A 25,290-nucleotide genomic window follows, 5' to 3' on the forward strand; every position below is an offset into this window, starting at 1 on the left:
TTTCCACGACAACAAGTATTCATTAAACATGACTTACTTTTGTTCTCCATTCAAGTCTAAAATCCATATCACAACAGACCATGAGGGACGGCTGTACACAGTAGAACAGTACAGGATTGCTAGCATTGGGGAAAAACTGGGTTAGGTCACATCTGTTTTGAAACATACAACTCGATTATCAATCTTCTTTACATGAGGCAGTATTGTACATGTTTCCCCAAACGGAGATGGTTTGGAAACATATCTAAAGGGAGAAGCAGCATCCACTCGGGAAATAACAGGCCAGAAACAAACATTGTAGTTGTGTATTTCAAATGTGGCCTATTGTTTTATTATTGTAGAGAGGCATACATTACAGTGCAAACAATTCTTTGGCAAACTTACAATACAATTGTCAGATAGGTATCCACTTTGACCACTGACGTTGGGACAGTGTAGGCAAAGCATGTTCAGTCTTGCAGAGCAGTGCATTCTGGGGACAGTGGTGGGTTTGGGGAACAAAAGAGAGACCACTAAGATGAGGGGTTAGAATGAAAATAAAAAAAGGGGGGAGCCAAACCCTGGGAGTCCATGCATACACACACACACACACGCATACACACACGCATACACACACGCATACACACACACACACATACACTGGAGCAGGAGTAAAAACAAAGGTACCCAGAGGAAATGACAGGGAGGAGAAAAGAAAAGGTTAAAACACGGAAGGAGATGAAACTGTATAGGTCTACAACACACAAGCAGGAAATATCCATGTGGTTTGATACCAATGTGCCAACATTGCTATGAGGCTCCACCACCATCACATGATTGCTTTGACATTCTTGGAGAAACCCCAAACACCTCCAGCATACTGTACATACTGTATCTGATTTCTGGGACATTCTGAGCACATCACCATGACAACACAAAGATAATGCAGAGAGATAACTATGAATCACTGTTTGAGCAGAGTGGACCAGCACAAGGGGCTGAGTGACTGGTATTTGGGCCTGTATGTGTGTGTGTCTGTCAACGGGACACACTCTGTTGGCTGATTACTAACAATAGACAGCCTCCAGAAATAAAGCAGCGCCAGATATTTGATTGGCATCCTCTCCCATTCCCCCTCCCCTCCCATCTGGCTTCCATTAGATCGGCGTGTGGGTCAGAGAGGTCAAAGTCTGCTCCTCGCACACCCGGCCAAATGACGTCATCTCCATCTCCATCGTCTCCCAGGAACCTAAGAGATGAGAGTCAGGCGAGGTTTATCACCCGCGTTAACACTAAAGAGACGCTCCGAGGAGCCGCCAGAAAAAACGGATGATTGGTCACACACACACTCTCCAGCACACAGAGGAGAATGGTTACAACATCATATTGACGGAGTGCTTGGGAATGGGACAGGAATGCATGTAAGTGAGTGTCCTTCTGTAAACTGGAGCTGAAAAGCTGTGGATTGGGTTATGAGAGCACCAGATAGTTAAAGTAAAGTGGTATGGCTGAAGTCCTACAATGTCTACGTTTGATTATGGGTTAATGCTGGACAGAGGGGTAGAGGGGTCAACTATGGGTAAGACTGAGAAAACTGCTGTGGTAGGTTTGCTGTAGGCACTGAGGGAGTAGGCGAACTGAAAAGGTCGGGACAAAAACGACTACATCTCTATAGTGGTAACAAATGGCTTTTCACTGCTTTTACAACATGGGAGTGTGAAATGCATCTCTTGAGAGATAAAAATGCATTATGCCTTCCAGTAAGAAGTGGTTAGGCCAAAAGAGAACATCCCGCCTCAAACCCAACCCCAAGCCCCAGTTCCAACCAACCTCCCTCAATTTGATAAAAGGGTTGACATGGCCTTGGGGAGATAACATATCTAAATACCAGATGTTATTCAGTTCACCAACAGTTGCCATTGGAGACAGATGTGATAACAAGGTAATAATCAGTAGACATCTTTGCATTACAAAACTTTTTGTAGGGCTTCACATTATCTTCATATGTAAGCAGGTGATACAAAAGGGAGAAATACATACCGGTATTTAGAATATGTTATAGAGCACCATAAACATTTTGTAAAAGCAGAAGTCATTTTCTACATAAAATGTATTTAGAGCAAATAAAAAAAAATGTTCTCAAATGCATTTTTTTTTTAAAGATGAGAAGGCACATAATGAGTGTATATGTTGCTTTGCATATTGTTAAAAAAACAAACAAAACAAAAACAATACTTTGAAGTTTTTAGTGACTAAATCGTTAAGATAAAAGGGGACAATTAGCACCATTTTTTTTCCGGCATCTCTAACCTGAGAAAGCTTTGTGAGACAACATGGCCGACCTACTTCCCCTTCCTGCGCGGCTGCAGTGACATTCCCTCCTCTTCACAACACACATTTGTTTCAGGCGTTTTGTGGGGCCTTCAAATGCAGTGGTGGGGTAACACTTCAGATCAGAGACTCTCCGAGGCCCTGTTTGGGAGGCCCCGGGCCAGGAAGAGGGGTTGTCCATCTGTCCATCCATCCATTTATTCATTCGTTCCAGAAGGAAGCAGATTAATAGTGACTGCTCTCCCGTTGCCAGTGGATTTGAAACCAAGCCTCCAGCAGTTAGTTGGCCATGGAGACATGACAATCAAAATCAATCAAAAAAAAATAATAATGATTTTTGTAACAAAAAACACACAAAAAAACGAATAGAAAACGAGGCAATTGGGTGCAGGTGGCTGTAAAGTAAGCACACCGTCAGGGTCTCTCCCTCTGTGTGTATACACGGTGGCCCCTGAGACGTTATACATGCTGGTGGCTACCCGGTGCCTGTTTCCCTGTCTGGGTATGGCTGTTGCTGGCCGCTCCCTCTCCCTGGTTGTGACACACGGGGCAGCATGCTCCTTTTAGCTTCACAGGCCGCTGGCACTCTACCGGCGGACACGACTCCACCAAACACGTCACCTGAGCACCCTGGAGTGAGGGAAGAAAAAAAGAGATAGAGAGAGAGTGAGGGAAAGAGGGAAAGAAATAGAGAGGGGGACCGTCAGGTTTGGCATGAGAGACCTTCCCCTCTGCCAACAGTTAGAACAGTGAGAGACGAGAGAGTCATGGAGATAAAGAGATCAAATGAGTTGGTCAAGCAGAAAGGTGACATACTGTACATGGGTCTGCCGTGCCAGAAGGTTGGTACTGCCAAAAGGTAGAGAGAGAGGATGTAATGCTGGCCAATGGCACCAGACAAGGACAGAACAGGACAGGACAGGTGGATTCTGGCACTGGCATGGTGCTGAGCGGAGTGGTGCTGGCACTGTCAATGTAATCAGCTAGCCCAACTCCGGGCAGTGTAAAAAGGTGTGGGAAGAGGCCCCTAATGGCAGACAGGCCTGATAAAATGGGTGTGAATGTGAAAAGTGAATATACTGTACACATCGCACTGTGTGCCTGTTGAGGAGTGGGTGGTGAATAGACTGTAGTTGTGCAAGTCTGTGTGTAGTGTGCACCTGTGTGTGTGTGGTCTGTATGGACACGTGTGTCTGTGTGTGTACATACTTTGCACTCGCATGTGGAACATGGATCATTCTTCCACCTCTCTCCGTCCGATCGCTCACGACCCGCCGCATCAGTGCAGTCTGTCTTACTCAGACGAGCTTCTAGTCGTTTAATCTGCACAGACAGACAGGGACAGGAGGGGTAAATGGAGATGAAGAAAAGGAGGTATGGAGAGCCAGGTTAAACTATTTTATAAACTAGGTGGTTACAGTCCTGAATTCTGATTGGCTGAAAGCCATGGTATATCAGCCCGTATACCCAGGCTATAACAAAACATTTAGTTTTACTGATCCAATTATGTTGGTAATGAGTTTATAATAGCAATAAGGCTCCTCAGGGGTTTCTGATATATGGACACTATACCACGGCTAAAGGCTGTGTCCAGGCACTCCGCATTGTGCCATCCCTAAGAACAGCCCTTAGCCGTGCTATATTGGCCATATACCACACCTCCTCTGGCCTTACTGCTTTAGTAATGCACCCCATGAGGCCCGTGATGCCATCTTTCTCAGCTAACTGAAGATCAGAGCGCCACACAAAGCATGTACACACATATGTACACGCACACACCGCCCATGTATTTCCTGTAATACGAGTCACGCGAACAACCTAGATTTATTTAACCATCGACTTACAATCAATAACCCTCCCTTAGCATTGAAAAACCTAGGCAGCACACAGAGGGGCCAAAGCTGGGACTCGGGGCCTGGTCTGTTTAAATCCTCTACACCGCTGAGGACTTAATCAAAGCCATGTTAGCCTACAGCACCGTTAGTTCCCCTTCATCCCACCCCAGTGTGCTACATGCTACATGATCATCTACCCTCAGGCAGCATATCACGTTCAATCTGGGGATATTGAAAATAGACTAATAATAATAATATTGGAACAGTGTCTGGATTCTACACGGTTCCGTATGGGTTCTACCTGTAAGAGCCTGAGCTGAACATGTCTGGACTTGCAGCGTAAAGGAAGGAGGGAAATAAGCACTCAAATCACTACCCCAAAAATACCCGTTGTTGCTGTTTGAATGTGTGCTGAGCAGCCAGAATGAAATTGGGGTAACACTCAAGTCGTGCCGAACAAACCCACAAACTGCTCTCACCTGCTTTCGTAAACTTGTGATTGTCTTCTGCATGTCTATGACAAAGTCTTGGAAGTCATTCAGCGAGGGTTCAGTGCTTTGTTGTGAGGTGAGGGTGACATTCACAAGATTTTCAGTAGCGTCTTCAGCTGGGCTGGAATGTAAGAAAACACACCCCAAAATTCAGCACAACCTTATTATAGCATAACTTTGTAAGTTATAATGGTTTTAGTCACCACAGTTGTTAGCTATGATGCAGAATGGTTATCACATCCAAGGAACTTAATGTAGTCGGAGAATGACAAGGTACCAAACAAGTAGCATTAGTAGTTACCTGATGTTCTGCTGTATGCTGTTGGCAGGTTTCTTCTCGGCAGAGCTCTGATCCACTGACCTGCGCCCTCTGAAATGGTAGGACAGGGCGTTGAACTGACCCTTGGTCCTGCAGTCTGGGGGGGGGTACAACAACTCACAATTTAGTCAATATCAGGAAACTCAGATTGCATAAAGACCAATGAGTTAAAACCCAGGGCCCATGCACTGTGCAGTCTTGGCTGTGATGTGATCACTGGTAAGGGTGGTATCTTAAGTGTCTCTGCTTAGTCTCTCACTCACACCTTAGTACAGTGTGGTGGGTGGTAGGTGGGGGATCTTCCCTGGATACACACCACTTCATCTGCCAGTCCCCTTTCATCACACTTCAAAGAGCTGATCTGAGAGCAGAGCTAATGAGAGGCCACCTTCCCACACAAGGCCATTCAGACTGGTCCTAGAACAGATAATACACTCGTCTCACCAGCCCTCAAACACATGCACACACCTTATAGACAGGTTGCCTGACAAAGTCACAAAATTGTTACGCTCGCGTCGCAGGGGTAGAAGGCCGCAGAGGTGGGACAAGGTCCGAGTCTCAAGTTGAGTCCCAAGTAGAACAGGTAAAGACTGGAGTCAAGTCCAAGTCACCCATTCTAACAGCAAGTCAAGTCCAGTAAAAAAAATCTATACATGCAATGACTTCAAATACACATCTTTGTCTACTTATTGAGGCTACCAGTCAGCCAATTTTATTAGTTGAATTAGCCTATGTAATTGTAAAATATAGACCTTGTAGCAGTGGTAAGGGCCTGTAATCTGCAAAAGGCAGGGCAGGTTGAAGTGCTCAGAGTGTAGATTTATTTCCAGGTCTTGGTGATCCATTGGTGAAAGTGTCATATTATACAAAATATACAAGTAGATTTACCAAATATTCACAGATATACACGGCAATAGCCCAAAATAAATAACCTCTGTGTCAGGATTAACCTGTCCTATCTGAACCAACACAGGTAAAGGGGGAGAGTATAGAGCCAAACTTTGGCCCCCAGGACCATACAATTACCCAATTGGCAATTACAACGAATAAACTGATTCAATCAGTTAAAAGGCAATTTCCACATCCATTGTTACATTGGTAAATTTGTCTTCAATCAGACTTAACGAGGGCTAAATGATATTTCAACACCATGCATACGTGGAACAATAATTTTCTCTTATTCAACGTACAGACTCCAAAGCGTGGCCTGAGGCGCGGGGGCTACAATAGCAAAATCGTCTAGAACGTAGGACACAGACACATGGAACTCCGACGTAATCAGGGAAATATGAATCAAGGAAATGTTACATTTCATTAAATAAAGAGAACTTCTACCTCATGAGACTTGCGAACGTTCATGTGCATTATAAACATCGCGCCCACTCAGAGCAGGGGAACAAATGGTTGGCTAACTGGAAATGGATTGTAGACCTATCAAACGTGACACAGAAATGTCGACGTGTTGCAATAAACGGTACGGGGATGGAATGACGACACGATAGCAATTTCTGTAGAATTATAAATAATATAGATTTACCACATAGGGCCTATGCATTTAAACGTGTGAAAGCAATATCAAACATTTCAACAGAATCCAAAAATAACTCCACTGGCGTGAGTTTGGAGAGCCGTGCCTAATGGTGCATCTTCACCAAAGTAATAATTAATTTGAATGACAATGCAAATGCAAGCTTCATAAGTAAACAATCCATTTCAAGCCATTGTCACATACCAAAAGACCAGTAGGTAAAAGCTAGCAATTGTCACATCCCAAAAGACCAGTAGGTAAAAGCTAGTAATTGTCACATACCAAAAGACCAGTAGGTAAAAGCTAGCAATTGTCACATTCCAAAAGACCAGTAGGTAAAAGCTAGCAATTGTCACATACCAAAAGACCAGTAGGTAAAAGCTAGTAATTGTCACATACCAAAAGACCAGTAGGTAAAAGCTAGTAATTGTCACATACCAAAAGACCAGTAGGTAAAAGCTAGTAATTGTCACATACCAAAAGACCAGTAGGTAAAAGCTAGTAATTGTCACATACCAAAAGACCAGTAGGTAAAAGCTAGCCATTGTCACCTACCAAAAGACCAGTAGGTAAAAGCTAGCAATTGTTGCCCCATTGGTAGTGGGTTTATTATGGCAATCCTCTCTCCCTACAATTTGACGTTTTCCTTGCACCAGATCCTGTGCTGATTGACAGTTTGCTGGTCCAATCAGAGTGCCAAGTGTGTGTATCACTAGCCAATCTGTTCAGATTTAGATGTTGGGCGATGCTGCGGCTACTGACTCTGGCTGCGTGTAGAGTAATCCACGGAGACTCTGGGCAACAAAATGAGTGACAAAACATTGGTATGATTCTGATCAGACAGCTAGCAACAATGACAGGAAGCTGCCATGTGGGGAATCATAGGTGTCTTGTTTCAGTTAGTTGTATCTTGTTCTCGATACCATATCTTGTTTAGAGGTCTTTTGAATTATACCATGTCTATGATAATATGGCAAAAATTCACTAGTTAGCAAACTAACAACTGTAGCAATGTATTTGAAAGACAAGTGCTTATTGTGAAAATGCATTTACTCTGTCCTCTTCTCCTCTGACCCTATCCAAGTCTGACCCTCTCCACTGACAGGATATTCACTGTTTATTAGCTTGTCTTTTCCCATGTTCATTTGTGAAGGCTAAATGAATCCAGGGTCAGATCCAAGAGAAGAAAGGAAAACAATTATCTAAGGATAAGAGACACAGAGCACCCTTTATTAAAGCAGAGTCATATATTTAGTCCCAAAATCATTAGGTCTGGCTCTTAAATACTCAAGGGGAATTATCTGAGCTCATAGCAAAGGCTGATTAAACTAGTTGGCTGTTGTCCAATGCTGATTTTGATACAGTCATAATGGCATTCTTGACTTGATTTCTGACATTTGTTGATTTCACTATTAATTGATGAATTACCATATTACAGTCTACATGTTTCAAGCAAACCACCACAGACCCTGTGCACAAGAACGCCAAGGTAACCTGTCTAAATGACTACCGCCCCGTAGCACTCACATCTGTAGCCATGAAATGCTTTTTGGCTAGTCATGGCTCACATTAATACCATCATCCCAGAAATCCTGGACCCACTCCAATTCGCATACTGCCTCAACAGATCCACAAATGACGCAATCTCTATTGCAGTGGTTCCAAAACTTTTTCACTCAGGCCCCCCTTCCAGCATTGGGAAACATCCCCTTATTTCTTGCAATTCTACATATTTTGCCATGGGGTGCAGAGAAAATGTTGCAGTTTAAAAACTCATTTTCATGCAATTCTATACATTTTGCCATGTTTAATTTGTATTCATATGATATTTTAGTGACTCAAACATTACAACAAAATCTATAGGCTACAAAATGATAGTTAAAAAATATATATATATATTTGCAAATTTATTAAAATAAAAAAACAGAAATACTTTATTTCTGGGGAAGGCTACTAAAACATTTCTGCAACATTGAAGGTCCCCAAGAACACAGTGGCCTGCATCATTCTTAAATGGAAGAAGTTGGAACCACCAAGAATATTCCTAGAGCTGGTCGCCCAGCAAAACTGAGCAATCGGGGGAGAAGGGCCTTTGTCAGAGAGGTGACCAAGAACCGAATGGTCACTCTGACAGAGCTCCAGAGTTCTCTGTGGAAATGGAAGAATCTTCCAGATGGACAACCATCTCTGCAGCACTCCACCAATCAGGCCTTTATTGTAGCGTGGCCAGACGGAAGCCACTCCTCTGTAAAAGGCACATGACAGCCCGCTTGGAGTTTGCCAAAAGGCACCTAAAGACTCTCAGACCATGAGAAACAAGATTCTCTGGTCTGATGGAACCAAGATTGAACTGTTTGGCCTGAATGCCAAGCGTCACATCTGGAGGAAAGAAAGTTCACCTTCCAACAGGACAACGACCCTAAGCACACATCCAAGACAACGCAGGGCTGGCTTTGGGATAAGTGTTTGAATGTCCTTGAGTGGCCCAGCCAGAGCCCAGACTTGAACCTGATCGAACATCTCTGGAGAGACCTGAAAATAGCTGTTAAGTGACACTGGGAATGGGAGAAACTCCCCAAATACAGGTGTGCCAAGCTTGTTGAGTCAAACTCAAGAAGACTGGTTCTATCCAAGTCATAGACTGTTCTCTCTGCTACCACACGGCAAGCGGTACCGGAGTTTGGGACTAAAAGACTCCCGAACAGCTTCCACTCGTCAGCCATAAGACTGCTGAGCAGTTAATCAAATGGCTACCTGGACTATTTACACTGACCCCATTTTTTTTTTTTTTTTAGTTCTATTTTTTGCACTGACTCAATGCACACTCACTAGACTCACACTCACAGATACAACACTGACACTCCGAAAGACACACACACACACGCTAACACACACACACGCTCACACACACACATACTGACGCCACACGCACACGCACAGACACACTACATACATTCACATTCACACAAAACACACACATATTGATGCCACACACACACACGCTCACACACACACATACTGACGCCACACGCACACGCACAGACACACTACATACATTCACACACACACACACACACACACACACACACACACACACACACACACACACACACACACACACACACACACACACACACACACACACACACACACACACACACACACACACACACACACACACACACACACACACACTGTTTATTATCTGTCCTGATTGCCTAGTCCCTTTTTTTTAGTTGTTCTATTTTTGCACTGACTCAATGCACACTCACTAGACTCACACTCACACTCCGAAACACACACACACACACACACACACACACACACACACACACACACACACACACACACACACACACACACACACACACACACACACACACACACACACACACACACACACACACACACACACACACACACACACACACACACACACACACACACACACACACACACACACACACACTTCATACTCTGTTTATTATCTATCCCTTTTACCCTTACCTACATGTACATGCTCTATTACCTAATTTACCTCAGCTACCTGGTACCCCTGCACATTGACTCTGTATTGGTTCTGCTTGTATCTAGCCTCGCTATTGTTCTTTTATTGCGTTACTATTTCCTTACTTGTTTCTTTTTACAAATATTTTTCTTACTTTTTAACTCTACATTAATGGGAATGGGCTCGTAAATAAGCATTTACAGTATTCGGCGCCTGTGACCAATAAAATGTGATTTACCAAAGGGTGGAGGACGAGTGGGGTGAAACATCCCCCACATTTAACATGTTTGTCATTTAGCAGACACTCTTTTCCAGAGCAAATTACAGTAGTGAGTGGATACATTTTGTGGATGTGTCCCCTGTGGGAATAGAACCAACAACCCTGGTGTTGCAAGCACCATGCTCTACCAACTGAGCCACACGGGACAAGCACACCACAGTATCCACCTGAAAACAAATGTTTTAACTCAGTGCAACTCGTGCCTTCAGCCAACATATTCAAATGATCCAATGGAAAATGCACGGCGACTGGAGTGTGTCTCACAGTAGGGAGTAAATAGCTTATTATGTGTAATAGCCTACTGTTCGCAGAAGTCCTGTATTCTCACCCAGCCACCCAGAATAAGAGGCTCAGAGTCATCCACTCAGGGGTTCGTTGGAGGGAACATTCAGCTGCACTCCAAATATGAAAACCTCTTGTGCACCCCGGACACTACTATTGCATGCTTTGGCAAATTCAGTAAATTGGTGAATTGGCTGCGCTGCTCGTACATCTGACGACACGTTAACCAAATAATGTGGATGAAGCGAGACAAACTCCCACTGAAAGCTCTCAAATGTGTACCTACTGTCATCCCATTGTATCCTGCTGGGTTAGTAAATAGAATCCTGGGATAGAATGAACAACTTCAGGCCTTTAACTCTCAATATAGTCTCTATCCCCTACAATCACACGGTAATATCTCTTAAAAATCCTGGCTATGTAACAGCAGTTCTGAGGCCAGATGGTAATAGGGTACAACAGAAGAGGTAGCTGATTCTCTTCATCTCTCAAGACAAACACACTACCAAAATCAGCTAAATAACCCATTGCATTTGCTCTAATGTTGATCAAAGGTACATTGGAGACACTAATCAATTCAAAAGATACCCAAGCCCTGCCCTAGTCAAAGCCCATTTTCACTGTGAGAAGATGAAGCCTGGAGATATGTTAATTATTTCATCTCTTCACTATCTTATCTTGCTTGATGTTTTCACATGACAGCAGTCATACAGATACCACTATCAGACAAACGCACAATGTCAAACTTTTGTAAATGCTGTTTAAAACACTGTGGGGTACTGACCAGTGATTACACACAAAGCTCAGTCAGGTGCCTCCTAATCGAATGTTAGCACAACACGACAGAGAACTGGACCCTTGTCCTGCTGCTTCTGACTACACGCTCCACAGAACTAAACGTCGGAACATTAACACTATGTAACCCCGAGTACCAGTCTTGGTAGCGTTCTTTATTTGTATGCAAGATGGAAGCAGCATGTTCTAAAAATCATTCCATTCTGATGATGTAAAGGAGAAGAGGAAGTTGACTGAATAGGTTTGTACCATAGCCACAGTCCACAAGTGTGTAACACAGCATCAACACAACCCATCCCAGAGACTCCCAATTCCCACAGATCGCTACATTGGAACAAAGCAACATAGAAAGACAATACACTAGAGCTGTGTTCGAATACCCATACTAACATACAGTATACTACAACTTAATGAGTATATACTACATATATCATATACTATTAGTTAATGTAAGTATACTGTAAACTAACAGTATCCTTTCAGTTGAGTCTACTAGCTCGTCGCCTGTCTACCGGAAATTGATGCTGTTGCTATCGTTAGGATCTAATTTTCCGAGAACAAACTCAACTGATGATATGAAAGATTTAACGTTTTTGGGATACGGGGCAACATTTTCACTTTTGCATGAATAGCGTGCCCAGAGTGAACTGCCTCCTACTCTGTCCCAGATGCTAATATATGCTTATTATTATTTGTATTGGATAGAAAACACTCTGAAGTTTCTAAAACTGTTTGAATGATGTCTGTGAGTATAACATAACTCATATAGCAGGCGAAAACCTGAGAAAAATCCAACCAGGAAGTGGGATATCTGAGGTTTGTAGTTTTTCAAAGTTTGGCCTACCGAATACACAGTGTCTATGGAGTCAAGTTGCACTTCCTACGGCTTCCACTAGATGTCAACCGTCTTTAGAAACTGGTTTGAGGATTCTACTATAAAGGAGGGGCTCATGAGACCTGTTTGAGTCAGTGGCCTGGCAGAGTGACACAGGCTTGTGACGCGCACTCTCGACAGAGTTAGCTCTCGTTCCAGTGCTTTTCTTCAGACATAGGAATTCTCAGATTGGAAGATAATTGATGTTTTATGTTAAAAACATCCTAAAGATCAATTCCATACATCGTTTGACTTGTGTCTACGACCTGTAATGGAACTTTTCGAGTTTTTGTCTGGACGAAGTGCTTGCGCCTCATGAAGATGGATTACTGGGCTGAACACGCTAACAACAAGTGGCTATTTGGACATAAATGATGGACTTTATGGAACAAATCAGTCATTTATTGTCGAACTGTGATTCCTGGGAGTGCCTTCTGATTAAGATCATCAAAGGTAAGTGAATATTTAGTGTTATTTCTAACTTTTGTTGACTCCAAAATGGCGGCTATTTCTCTGACTGGATTGAGCTCTGAGCACCGTTCTTAGATTATGCTTTTTCAGAAAAGTTTTTTAAAAACACAGCGGTTGCATTAAGGAGAAGTCTATCTTTAATTCTGTGAATAACAGTTGTATCTTTATCAATGTTTAATATGAGTATTTCTGCAGAATCACCAAATGTTTTGGAATCAAAACATTACTGCACATAACGAGCGATTCTAAACTGAGATTTTTGGATATAAATATGCACATTATCGAACAATACATACATGTATTGTGTAACATGATGTCCTATGAGTGTCATCTGATGAAGATCATCAAAGGTTAGTGATTAATTTGATCTATATTTCTGCTTGTTGTGACTCCTATCTTTGGCTGGAAAAATGGCTGTGTGTTTTTTTGACTTGGCTATCACCTAACATAATCATATGTGGTGCTTTCGCTGTAAAGCATTTTTTAAATCAGACATGATGGGTAGATTAACAAGATGTTTATCTTTCATTTGCTGTATTGGACTTGTCAATGTGTGAAAGTTACATATTTCCCAAAAATATTTTTGAATTTCGCACGCTGCCTTTTCAGCGGAATGTTGTTGAGGTTTTCCGCTAGCTGAATGCCTGCTCTAGAAAGGTTAAACCAAGTTTATTCTGTTCAGAGGGTCAATACAGCTGCATTAGACAAAAACATGGTTTCACCCGTGGTAGTATACATAACTCACTTTGGATGGAGTCTCCTCGTTATCACGAAACATTGCATCATTATTTCTACGAAGGGAGATGAGTGATATGGGCCTTAAACGGTTCTTCCCCTTATCAGAACTGCTACATGTGATCATTTTCCTGCACTCAGCCTCTCCCAAGCGTCATTATGGCACCCCTCATGTCTCTATTTTACCTAATGATTAATAATATAAAAGGCTCAGAAACAAAAACCTATTACTATGCAACCTCTTGCTAGCTAGTTAGCATAACAAATTACTACTTAGATATTTTACGACTTCGGGTGTGTTCTTAAATTCAATCTGGAGTGCCAGAGTGCGCTCGTAAATTCAGAGCGTTGTCAGATTGTCAGCATGTAAATTCTGAGCGTTTCGCTGTCAGAGCGCACACTGGACACTCAAATCGAGGAGTAGTGTTGATTTGAGCGTTCTGACTTTACAATCTAACGTTGGTTAGCTTGCTAGCTACTTCCAGATACAAATGAACCACTCTGACCATTTTACTCGCCCTAGCAGAGCTGGTTAGGCAGTTTTCATGTTATCCAGAGCATTGGTGACTGTAACTGCGCTCGTAAATTCATTATTCTGCGCTCTGGTACACTCAGACGAAAGTGCTCTGAAATCGAATGAATTTGCACCTGAATGTCCATTGAGAACACACAACGAGTATACCATTTATCTAAGCTAAGAATGATGGGAAAAATCTAATAAACATTGGGTAGTTAGTTAGCCTATAGTTAATATACTGGCAAGTTTGATGCATAAGTAGCCAACTGATGTTAGCTAACAACAAACCGGTATATACTACTGTAATGATATGCTATGTGGTTCGTAAGGACAGCCTACCTAACAAATTGTCAGCCAACATAACGTGTAAGGTAACTTATTTGAAAAGGCAACACTTGACTACATTGCTCAACATCTTCTTAACATTTGTTAAAATTAGTTAAAGCAATTAATTTGTATCTCTTGTACTTCAGTTACATATTTTCCACCATTTTCTTCAAAGCTGAAAACGATGTGAAGCCACGCCCATTTCCTGAAGAATAGTATTATGGGCCCTAAAGTACGGGAAAAGTGTCCTCTGCGCGTAAAATACATATTTTGGGGATTTAGTTTGACACCTGGGAACTTTTGGCATACTAACTACAATTGAAGTCGGAAGTTTACATACACTAAGTTGACTGTGCCTTTAAACAGCTTGGAAAAACACCAGAAAATTATGTCATGGCTTTAGAAGCTTCTGATATGCTAATTGACATAATTGGAGTTAATTGGAGGTGTACCTGTGGATGTATTTCAAGGCCTACCTTCAAACTCAGTGCCTCTTTGCTTGACATCATGGGAAAATCAAAAGAAATCAGCCAAGATCTCAAAATTGTAGACCTCCACAAGTCTGGTTCGTCCTTGGGAGCAATTTCCAAATGCCTGAAGTTACCACGTTCATCTGTACAAACAATAGTACGCAAGTATAAACACTATGGGACCACGCAGCCGTCATACCGCTCAGGAAGGAGACGCATTCTGTCTCCTGAAGACGAACATACTTTGGTGCGAAAACTAAAAATCAATCCCGGTACAACAGCAAAGGACCTTGTGATGCTGGAGGAAACGGAAACGGGTACAAAAGTATCTACATCCACAGTAAAACGAGTCCTATATCGACATAACCTGAAAGGCCGCTCAGCAAGGAAGAAGCCACTGCTTCTTTTTTACTAGGATTAAATGTCAGGAATTGTGAAAAGCTGAGCTTAAATGTATTTGGCTAAGGTGTATGTAAACTTCCGACTTCAACTGTATATCCGTACTATGACCAATAAGCATACTATATAGTCAATTCACGTCACAAATAGTATGGTAGTGTGGTTAGTATGAGTATTCGAACACAGCTTATGTCTATGGCAAAATGTAGTGGACTATCTAGGGAAGAAGGAGTCCTTCAAGACACAGCATCAATGTGAATAACGTGTTTTATATTCCATGTGACCCACCTTCGCAGCAGTCCTGCCACATGCGCAGGTCAATGTTGGGGATGTCATCACAGCTGCCGTATCCGTGGGGCAGCTCTGCCACGTTGAATACGTCCTGCTGGATACGGGTGATGTTGTCACCGTTGTCACACAGCACCCTTGTCAGAGACGCCTGCTTCAGCTGGGTCAGCTGGGCCGGGGTGAACACACCTGGGTTTTCATACCAAAACCTGCACCAGGAGGAGGGAAGGTTACACTAGTTATCTGGAAACACACCATAAACACAAAGGCTACCCTTCTGTAACTATCTCATCCTTCTGAAAGGGAGGGAAAAAGTAATCTGACTCGAATTGGTAGCTGAGGGGATGTGAGCTCACCGGTCCCCGTCTCTGAGTCGTTTGAACTGGGCAGCCAGCAGACACATAAGGGTGGGCCCCAGCCGGCTCCCAGGAACTAGGTCCTCAGCCATCAGAGCAGGGAACAGGTCAATGTTCAGGGGAGTGCCGTATAGCCTGGAGAGAGAGAAGAGTACAGATTGTTTTTGATAAGGTAATACAGTAATTTAACCTTGATTTATCCAGGGGTGAGTTTCCTGAAAGCCTCATAGCTAACATACCTCTGTAGCTTCTCCCTGACCTGGGGGTTCTTGATCTCGTTCCTCAGGTCATCAAAGCTCTGTGCTGAGGTCAGGTTACAGAAGGTCCGGTAGTCGTTGTAGGGCGGTATCCCGTGATCCCTTCCTCTCTGGATGTTCATGGCGGCCAGGTCCAGCGCCACGGAGTGGGCCATGGAGAACAGCCTCTCCGTCAGCTCCGTGTTCAACAGCTGGGTCGACACGCGCATCTTCCCCGCCACTCCGAACAGTCCCCGCAGCAGAGGGTCAATGCCCCCTTCGTTGACGATGCGGAAGGGAGAGAAGAAGGCGCGGTGTAGTGAGATGTGGCCCTGGGGGATGGGCTGGAAGTTCTGATCCAACCGGTACAGGATGGGGTTGATGAGGGTGTGTCCGAAGCGGAAGGCGGCCGTGGCGAAGGCGTTGAGGATGCCGGCGTTGACGTTGGGGTTGTACCCGCGGTAGTCACCAATCAGCTTCATCCCCGCGTCACCCAGGACCTGAGGGAGGGGGTGAAATCATCATCATCATCAATATTATAGTCAACATCATACTTTTAATTACTTACAGACACAGTACATTTAATCAATCTGAAGACCTTTCACAAAACCCTATGTTAGAGTATGAGAAAGAATAATAATTATATCATGAGGGAGAGAAGTGCAGGTTCTCACCTTGGGCAGCCAGTGATTGTAGGTGATGTGCTGCATCTGTGCACCAACTATCTTCCTTGCTTCGTGGTAGATGGTGTCTCCGTCCCAGTGTGGGTTGAGTCGGAGCAGCTCTGTAGCCACGCGGTTGTGTTCCCTGAACCACACTGTGTGCATGGCTGTCAGACCCAGCTGCTCGTTGGCCCTGTGGTCTCCGGCCAGAAAGCAGGGGATGGGGCTCTCGTTCTCATCCCTCATACACTCTGTCGGGGGCCCTGTGGCGAAGGGTAGCAGGGGCTTCCCAGAGCGTTGGACGATGCCCTGCCTCAGCAGACCCCTCTGACTGGCCAGGTCGCGGACCTCCTCCGACTCGTGGCGTGAGCTGCCGTACACGTTGGACGCATCGATGTATGACGTCAGTTGGTTGATCTGTTCCCGTGGAAACACGCTGTTCATGAGGAGGGACGTCATACCGCTGCCGCAGACGGGGCTGGAGCGCACGAAGAACATGCAGCGCGCTCCGCTGCGCGCCTGCCGCGGGTCCCCCGGGGGGAACTGGATGGGGAAGCAGGGTGCGTCGTTGGTGCACACGTTAGTGCACAGCTGGCCGTCGGAGAAACGTGACTGGCTGAGGGCGGCAACGGTGGAATCCAGATCGTGGTCCAGGAACTGCCCCCATTGCATCAGCATGTGGGTGTAGCGGTCGTCCGGGGTGACGGTCTCCGTGCCGATCATGGTGGTGGAGACGAGGCGGGGCAAGGGCAGGGCATGGCCGTGCTGCTGCCGGCCGCTGGCGCCGCGCGGCAGGTTGAAGCCGTTGTCGTAGACCGACTTGAGGAGGCGCTGGAAGGCGGTGAGGGAGGCGCCCCACATGGGGTGCTGCAGGTTGTTGCAGGTGCCGTCGTGGCTGCGGTACTTCTGGTGGAAGCAGATGTCAGAACAGTTGTTGAAGCGGCGGTGGGCAGTGCAGCCTGATAGGTTAGCGATGACATCCAGGAAGTGAGGGGACACCAGGTCATTGTAGCGGAACGCTGGGGATGGAGGCAGGGAAAAGAGGTTTTAGTCAGGATATAAGGCTGTGTACTACACTGCTACATTAACTTTATATTTCCAACTAACAGAGGAGACTGCAGATTGCAGCATGTAGGCTATTAATGTTTGCCCTGGCAATCTAAACATGCATCCTGAGGGCAAAGACTGGAGTTTTCCTCTGACATGTCCTGACTCGCTGGGACATGTCAGAGCTACAGCTCCAGTGTGTGTGTGTGTGTGTGCCTTGTGTAGCTCAAATCAATGGGGAAAAGTGAGACTTCCTGTCAGCAGTCAGCTAGCGGAGAAAACAGTAACACCCACCACGACCCCTCCCATCGCCCACAAAATCCCACCTCTCTGGTCACTCACAGAATCGATCCAGCCATACACAACCTGTAGGGTAGCAGTGCTGGGGGTGTGCCAGGTCACATAGACATAAACCAAACAGGCTACATTGTTTTTGCTGCCGGGCAAAAGTTAGGGGCCAGTGTAACAATGAACACTTGACTGTTGTCATAACCAGTGAAAACACTGTGCCTGCCTCCCTCTCTGTCTCCCTGTCTCTATCTCTCTCATCTGATGCCTGTAGCACCACAGGGTCCACTGGGCCTTACATCAGACAGTGTTCTCCACTAACTCACACAACTGGTCCATTGAGCTGGCATGGCTGTTAAACCTTAGCCACATTAACATGAGCATTTTATGTACCATAAATCCTTAATATGGAGGACCAGTCTCCTTGTTTGGGTCATTGGACACCTCATCTGGACCTGCCAAACCTGGGATGGCTTTCACCCGTGGCAACTGACCACATTCGGCTGCTATTATGCAGGATGACGCATGAGTAGTAAAATACTTTATGACCATCCAGTCAACTGCTCAGTGGTTATCTCACTGGCCCCGGGTCAGAAAGAGAAGAAAATGTAATGCAGATGTCTAACACATTGATCTACATCCAGGGATGTTTTCAGAATCAATCTAAAGTAGCACGGAGACGGTCATCTTTACTCCATGAGGCTGTGTCTGTTGTCTCACCTGTGCCATTGGTGTCGACCATGAGGCCTTGGTTGACGTGGTTCTGGATGAGGAGCAGGGTCTGCTCGAAGATCTCCCCCGCCCGAGCCTGCTCCACCGTGTAGGGGTCCCTGGGGTAACGGAATAGGGCGAGCAACTCGCCAGGGGTACGAGGATTTCTACATTGAGATGGGGAGAGAGAGAGAGACAGAGACAGAGACAGAGACAGAGACAGAGACAGAGAGAGAGAGAGAGAGAGATTATTACAGTATCACTCACCATGGAGAACAAATAAACGTCTGTTTACAGTAATGCTTCAATTATAGTTTTACAGAGTTATTATTTCTGACTTGTTTGCCATATGCTGATTTCTGTGTATCCTGCGCCTGCAAGTCTTTAGGATAGAGACAAAGAGAGATGGAAATGTTTACAACCCTTATTTTTTCTTGCCAGGGAAAACAACTCTAATCTGTCTAACAGGAGTGAATGGTGAAAACATCCTTCCTGATCCAAATGACATGAGCAGATGAAAGACTTCAGACAAGCACAGTCAATAAAACTTCTCTCAACATGCACATTCTCCTCACCGATAACAAACGGGTGGGAGTGAAAAAACTAAACACTAGCTAGTTGATCTCATAATCCATCTCAAGTATAGGTGTGTGAATAAACCTGCTTTCACTTCCTTATATGGGCATCACATTTCTATCATACCATCCCAATGACTGCATCGTTATTTATGAGGTGCTTTGAACGAAGCCTTCATAAACCATGGCACACATGCACGGACACACACACACACACACACACACACACACACACACACACACACACACACACACACACACACACACACACACACACACACACACACACACACACACACACACACACACACACACACACACACACACACACACACACACACACACACACAGATGCACGCAACCAAGTGCATACACGCATTGGGTCAGTCCAAGCCAGGCAGGGCAATATCATGTGCTTCCTCTACAGGTGTCACATCTAACCCCAAATCAAAACCAATGGCTATCGTTTAGAGGCATACATGGCCAATGAAGCAAAGCACATTCCCTTTTCCTCCTTAATAACAACTCTTAAAATAAATAAGTAGTATTTAAAACATCCAAATCAAAAATGTTTGATATGCTAGTCATGCTTTTGGTAAAAAGCCTTCAAAGGATCCCTGGACGTGCCAGCCAGTCGCAGAGCACAAGGACACGTGACTTAGAACTCACTGAGCTCTGTGGGCCCAGAGGCAACTTCTCTTCCTGGGCTTGTCATTAGAACAGAGCTGGAAATCCCCAGCTAACTGGCTGTGTCTGTGTCTGTGTGTGTGTGCGTGTGCGTGTGCGCGCGTGCGTGCGTGTGTGTGTGCGTGTGCGCGCGCGTGCGTGCGTGTGCGCGCGTGCGTGTGTGCGTGCGTGTGTGGAAACATGCTCCTGTTAAACACATCATCAGTTCTGAATTGATAACGCAACGAAGCTCAGTATCATAAGTTTGATTCCAACCTTTGGCCTAAAAAAGGCAATTAACTTACCCATCAAACAGATGCCTCCTGGTGGATTCGATGGCACTGTCTACATTGCGGATGGCCTCTTCAATAGACGAGGTCACAAAGGTGTCCCCTTGCCTACTCATTGGAGGCACTGCAAACAGAGAGGCACTGCTGTCACAACCAGTTTAAAAATCAACAAATACCGATAATAAAACGATAGAGTGATAGAATGATCAGATGTTTCAACTGCATATGTCATCCAGTGTGTCATGGGTCACGACAGCATGAGTTAACATGAGTTCAACTAAAGGTTTTAAAATCCTCTACCCGGACAGCAAGTTAACTGGCTGATTGCCCCATATAGGGCTGGGCACAACTGTACATGTGTATTGCAACCCTGAAGACTGGAGAGAACAGAACACATTTCTGGCAGACTCTAGTGTAGTTCTATAGCGTGCCATGTAAAACATTGAGTGTCTGACGTGTGGGCTGCAGACCTGTCCAACATCAACCCATTATGGTCACAGTTCACTGGCAGCACGCTAGCTCGCATCTGCCACAAGACAGCACGCAGGCAGGCCATGGCAAATAAGCAACACTGGGGCTAGAACTGAGGAGTAGGCCCAACCCATAGTGTTACACGTTACAACAACTGCAGTACAGCCATCACAAAGCCTTGGCTGGGCGAGTGGTAGGGTGTGTGAAGGCTTTGGGTCTAGCCCAGCAAAAACACATCTGAATCAGATGTGTTAGAGCAGGGCTGGAACCAAAGCTTGCAGAGCCTATAGTTCTCCACGACTAGTGTTAGCATAGCTTAGCATACTCTAGCTATGTCTTACCTAGGACGGTGAGCACCATGGTGGCGGACTGGTAGCCAATGGGGTTCCGGGCGACACACTCGTAGCGTCCGCCATCGGCTAGACCCACGTCCTTGACCTCCAGGAAGCCCTCAGGGGCGATGTGGAACTTCCCACTTTCCGTCACCTGGATGCCGTCCTGCAGAGTTGCCGGGACAGATGGGAGTTGAAAGGTAAGGAGGTGTGGACTAGTGTGGGGTTATGGAGTCAAACAGGGAACAACATTGTCACAAAGGCTCACAGTAGGGGAGTGTCTTGAGTTACAATGCCAAAGCCATAGAGTCTGTCAGGCCTGACTGGGTTGGGTTATATGGAGTCTATCAAATCAGTTTGGGCTACATGGCTGTGCTATTCTAGACTGTACAAATTAACATTTTACATGCACATATAATCATATTGGGAAAGTATCTAACAACCATTTCCTGATCTGAGCAGCCTGCCCTCCTCACCCTTCCCTTTCCCCATCCCTCCTCTCCCCCAGGCCCCTGACTATGCTAGCCTTGTTGCCATGGCAGTGGGACAACAGTGTTGCCATGGTGACTAGTAAAAGGTGGCCAGGTGTCTAACCTTGTTCCAGGTGAGGACAGGCTCGGGCTGTCCCTGAGCTCTGCAGGGAATCTGGACGTCCGTGCCAGACTCCGCAGTCACGTCCCTTGGAGCATTTGTGAAAACAGGCGTTACTGATGATTCAGAAACATGTGTTAATGACTACATCAACGCTCGCAGCAGCTCACAGTGCAGTGCAATCAATCCCAACGCAGTGAGAAAACACTTTATCCTCCAAAAGTTCACGCACTCCCACACACACTGACAGATGCAAGCAAACGCCATCAAGCACACAAACATACGCACAATATTTCTTCCTCACATGTTTAAGTTCCACGTCCTATTAAATCTCTGTTCTAATTACATGAACAGGGGCCGGAGGTTTTTCATTCACACACAGCACTCAAAGGTCAACTCGCATCCAAGGCATGGACAGTCTACACAGTGTGTCCCTGTGACCATGGATTAGACCACTGATCTCTCACACACAGCTGGGGAGGTGATTTTCCTCTTCCCAGCAAAAATTCAAACTCCCCAAGGGCGGCCCGTGTAACCCCTCCAGTTAGCCACCTGGTCATGGGAAGATACCATTCCCAGTTTGAGGAAAGGCCTCTAAACTCTGAGGGATCCTGAGGTTTAAAGCAGATGAATTGTTCCCAAGCTATCCATGTAGACTAGGAAAGTCTAGGCTAGGAAACACTATAACACTATAACGTCAGGCAAAATCTACATGTACGTCAATGTAGCCAACGAGCCATCTTTCTCCCTGTCTGCGTAAAGTGTGTCTCTTTCTGTGTCTGTATCTGCTTGTGTGCGTCTCCCTCTCTCTCTGTCTCGCTCGCTGAAAGTCGCACTGTGTCTAAGCAGCAATCACACACTAAAGTGTTGCTCAGAGGTTTGTCTTGGGGTTGTGTGTAAATGCTTTACAGTGTTGTAAACCATTATATAACATGTGCTTTTCTGCATGTTAACAGCCATTACTAGATGGAAAACATGGTGCCATCTGGGATTACAGAGCGCCATGCTTTCTTGCCCCGCTCTGCTCCACGTCCCACTTACAACTACAAGCCTGTCATTTCTGTTCGAGAGAGAGAGAGAGAGAGAGAGAGAGAGAGAGAGAGAGAGAGAGAGAGAGAGAGAGAGAGAGAGAGAGAGAGAGAGAGAGAGAGAGAGAGAGAGAGAGAGAGAGAGACAGAGAGACAGAGAGACAGAGAGAGAGAGAGAGAGAGACCCAGCCATATGTCTGTCACTAGCTTTTAGTACTATGTCGAGGCATAGTTTCTCTGATTGCAGGCTGGGATGTTGTGTATCATCTCTCACACCCTCTCAAGCTTTACTACCCTCGACTCCTTTTAAAGAGCCTATGAGCGCTTGGAGAGGCCCTTACAACAATACATTAAAACCCTTTTCCCGCCCAGCCTACATAAAGGCGCAGTATAAATGATCATGTCACAGATGGCATTCTCTTGATACTTGTCAACATAGACATAGTGTTCTTGGATGTTTTGAAAAGTGCTTCAAACAAAATGTACTATAATTACCATTCTAGACCCAATTGTAATTGAATTTATTCCTAATTCAAACATCAGTCATAACAGCATGCAGACTGATGAAATATTGATACATCAGGCATAACAGCATGCAGACTGATGAAATATTGATACATCAGGCATAACAGCATGCAGACTGATGAAATATTGATACATCAGGCATAACAGCATGCAGACTGATGAAATATTGATACAGCAGGCATAACATCTGGATCCTGTTAGGGGTTTAGAGTAGAGGTCTGTTTCACCTCTCTGCTGGATGTTAAGCTGTACGGCGGTGCGCACCGTGCCCAGCGGGCTGACGGCCTGGCACTCATACTGGCCCTCATCTTGGGGCGCCACGCGGGCGATCCTCAGCATGCCTGAGGAAAGGACCAGGTGGCGTCGGTCCTGAGGCAGGGGGCTGCCCCCCCGCGTCCAGGCGATGACGGGCTGGGGGTAGCCGCTGGCCTCACAGGTGAAGTCCACCGTGTGACCCTCCAGCACCAACTGGTCATGGGGGGTCACTGTGAACTGGGGTGTCGCTGGGCAACAGGAACGGCAGGAGAGTTAGGCACAAACAAGTTAGATCGCGTTCTCTCAACATTGTGCTGTATAAGATGCCTGCAATTCATACCAGACACAAACATCTGTACCATTCAAATACAATTCACACTTATGGTTCCTCATTGAAGGCAAATGATAATGTACAGTTGAAGTTGGAAGTTTACATATACTTAGGTTGGAGACATTAAAACTAGTTTTTCAACCACCCCTCAATGTCTTGTTAACAAACTATATTTTTGGCAAGTCGGTTAAGACATCTACTTTGTGCATGACACAAGTCAATTTTCCAACAATTGTTTACAGACATATTATTTCACTTATAATTCACTGTATCACAATTCCAGTGGGTCAGAAGTTACATACACTAAGTTGACTGTGTTAAACAGCTTGGAAAATTCCAGAAAATGATGTCATGGCTTCAAAAGCTTCTGATAGGCTAACTGAGTCAATTGAGTCAATTGGAGGTGTACCTGTGGATGTATTTCAAGGCCTACCTTCAAACTCAGTGCCTCTTTGCTTGACATCATGGGAAAATCAAAAGAAATCAGCCAAGACCTCAGATAACAAATTGGAGACCTCCACAAGTCTGGTTCATCCTTGGGAGCAATTTCCAAATGCCTGAAGGTACCACGTTCATCTGTACAAACAATAGTACGCAAGTATAAACACCATGGGAACACGCAGCCGTCATACCGCTCGGGAAGGAGACCCGTTCTGTCTCCTAGAGATGAACGTCCTTTGGTGTGAAAAGTGCAAATCAATCCCAGAACAACAGCAAAGAACCTTGTGAAGATGCTTGAGGAAAAGGGTACAAAAGTATCTATATCCACAGTAAAACGAGTCCTATATCGACATAATCTGAAAGGCCGCTCAGCAAGGAAGAAGCCACTGCTCCAAAACCGCCATAAAAAAGCAAGACTACGGTTATTCTGACATTTTACATTCTTAAAATAAAGTGGTGATCCTAATTGACCTAAGACAGGGAATTTTTACGAGGGTTAAATGTCAGGATTTGTGAAAAACTGAGTTTAAATGTATTTGGCTAAGGAGTATGTAAAATTCCGACTTTAACTGTACATTCTGGCTTAATATCTTGGTCCATGTACACCAAACAGTCAAGAAACAACAGAAGATTACAAACAGATGTTTGCGACTCTCTCTAAATGCTGACTCTACCGTGCTACTCACCCTGTACGATGATGTGAGCGGTGGCGTGGATGGTGTCCACGTTGTTGGAGGCGAAGCAGGTGTACTGCCCTCCGTCTGCTTGCACCACGTTCTGGATGAACAGACCCCCAGACGGGGTGATGTTGATACGGGCGTCGGTGGGCAAGGGCGTGCGGTCCCCCTTGGTCCAGGAGACCCGGGGCTGGGGCTGGCCTGTGGCGCTACACTCAAGGGTGATACTCTCCCCCACCAACACCTCTGTATTCTGGGGCTGGATCACAAAACTGGGCCGCGCGCTGGGGGAGGGGGGGGGGGGGGGAGCGACAGAAGGAAGATTGAGACAAAGTATCTAAGCGATAACATAGGTGGAAAGAAGTCTATTCTTTCCTAC

General features: G+C 45.2%; 1 protein-coding gene across 2 annotated transcripts in view; it reads right to left on the reverse strand.

Moving 5' to 3' along the window:
- Positions 1-295: 295 nt before the first annotated feature.
- The window catches only part of LOC124046333 (peroxidasin-like), a 104,043-nt gene continuing 79,048 nt past the window's right edge, over positions 296-25,290 (reverse strand). For both annotated transcript variants that reach the window (XM_046366601.1, XM_046366600.1), the window contains 14 exons: positions 24,921-25,193; positions 23,435-23,710; positions 21,658-21,770; positions 21,073-21,229; positions 20,276-20,384; positions 18,739-18,896; positions 16,696-17,702; positions 16,025-16,521; positions 15,786-15,920; positions 15,430-15,638; positions 4,938-5,052; positions 4,625-4,757; positions 3,520-3,633; positions 296-2,940 (listed from right to left, as the gene is read on the reverse strand). In XM_046366601.1, coding sequence (XP_046222557.1) covers positions 2,770-2,940; positions 3,520-3,633; positions 4,625-4,757; positions 4,938-5,052; positions 15,430-15,638; positions 15,786-15,920; positions 16,025-16,521; positions 16,696-17,702; positions 18,739-18,896; positions 20,276-20,384; positions 21,073-21,229; positions 21,658-21,770; positions 23,435-23,710; positions 24,921-25,193 — 3,467 coding nt within the window. In that variant the 3' untranslated portion in view covers positions 296-2,769. The remainder of the gene's footprint in view (positions 2,941-3,519; positions 3,634-4,624; positions 4,758-4,937; positions 5,053-15,429; positions 15,639-15,785; positions 15,921-16,024; positions 16,522-16,695; positions 17,703-18,738; positions 18,897-20,275; positions 20,385-21,072; positions 21,230-21,657; positions 21,771-23,434; positions 23,711-24,920; positions 25,194-25,290) is intronic.

The sequence above is a fragment of the Oncorhynchus gorbuscha genome, linkage group LG10 (genome assembly GCF_021184085.1).
Source record: "Oncorhynchus gorbuscha isolate QuinsamMale2020 ecotype Even-year linkage group LG10, OgorEven_v1.0, whole genome shotgun sequence".
Classification (NCBI taxonomy): domain Eukaryota; kingdom Metazoa; phylum Chordata; class Actinopteri; order Salmoniformes; family Salmonidae; genus Oncorhynchus; species Oncorhynchus gorbuscha.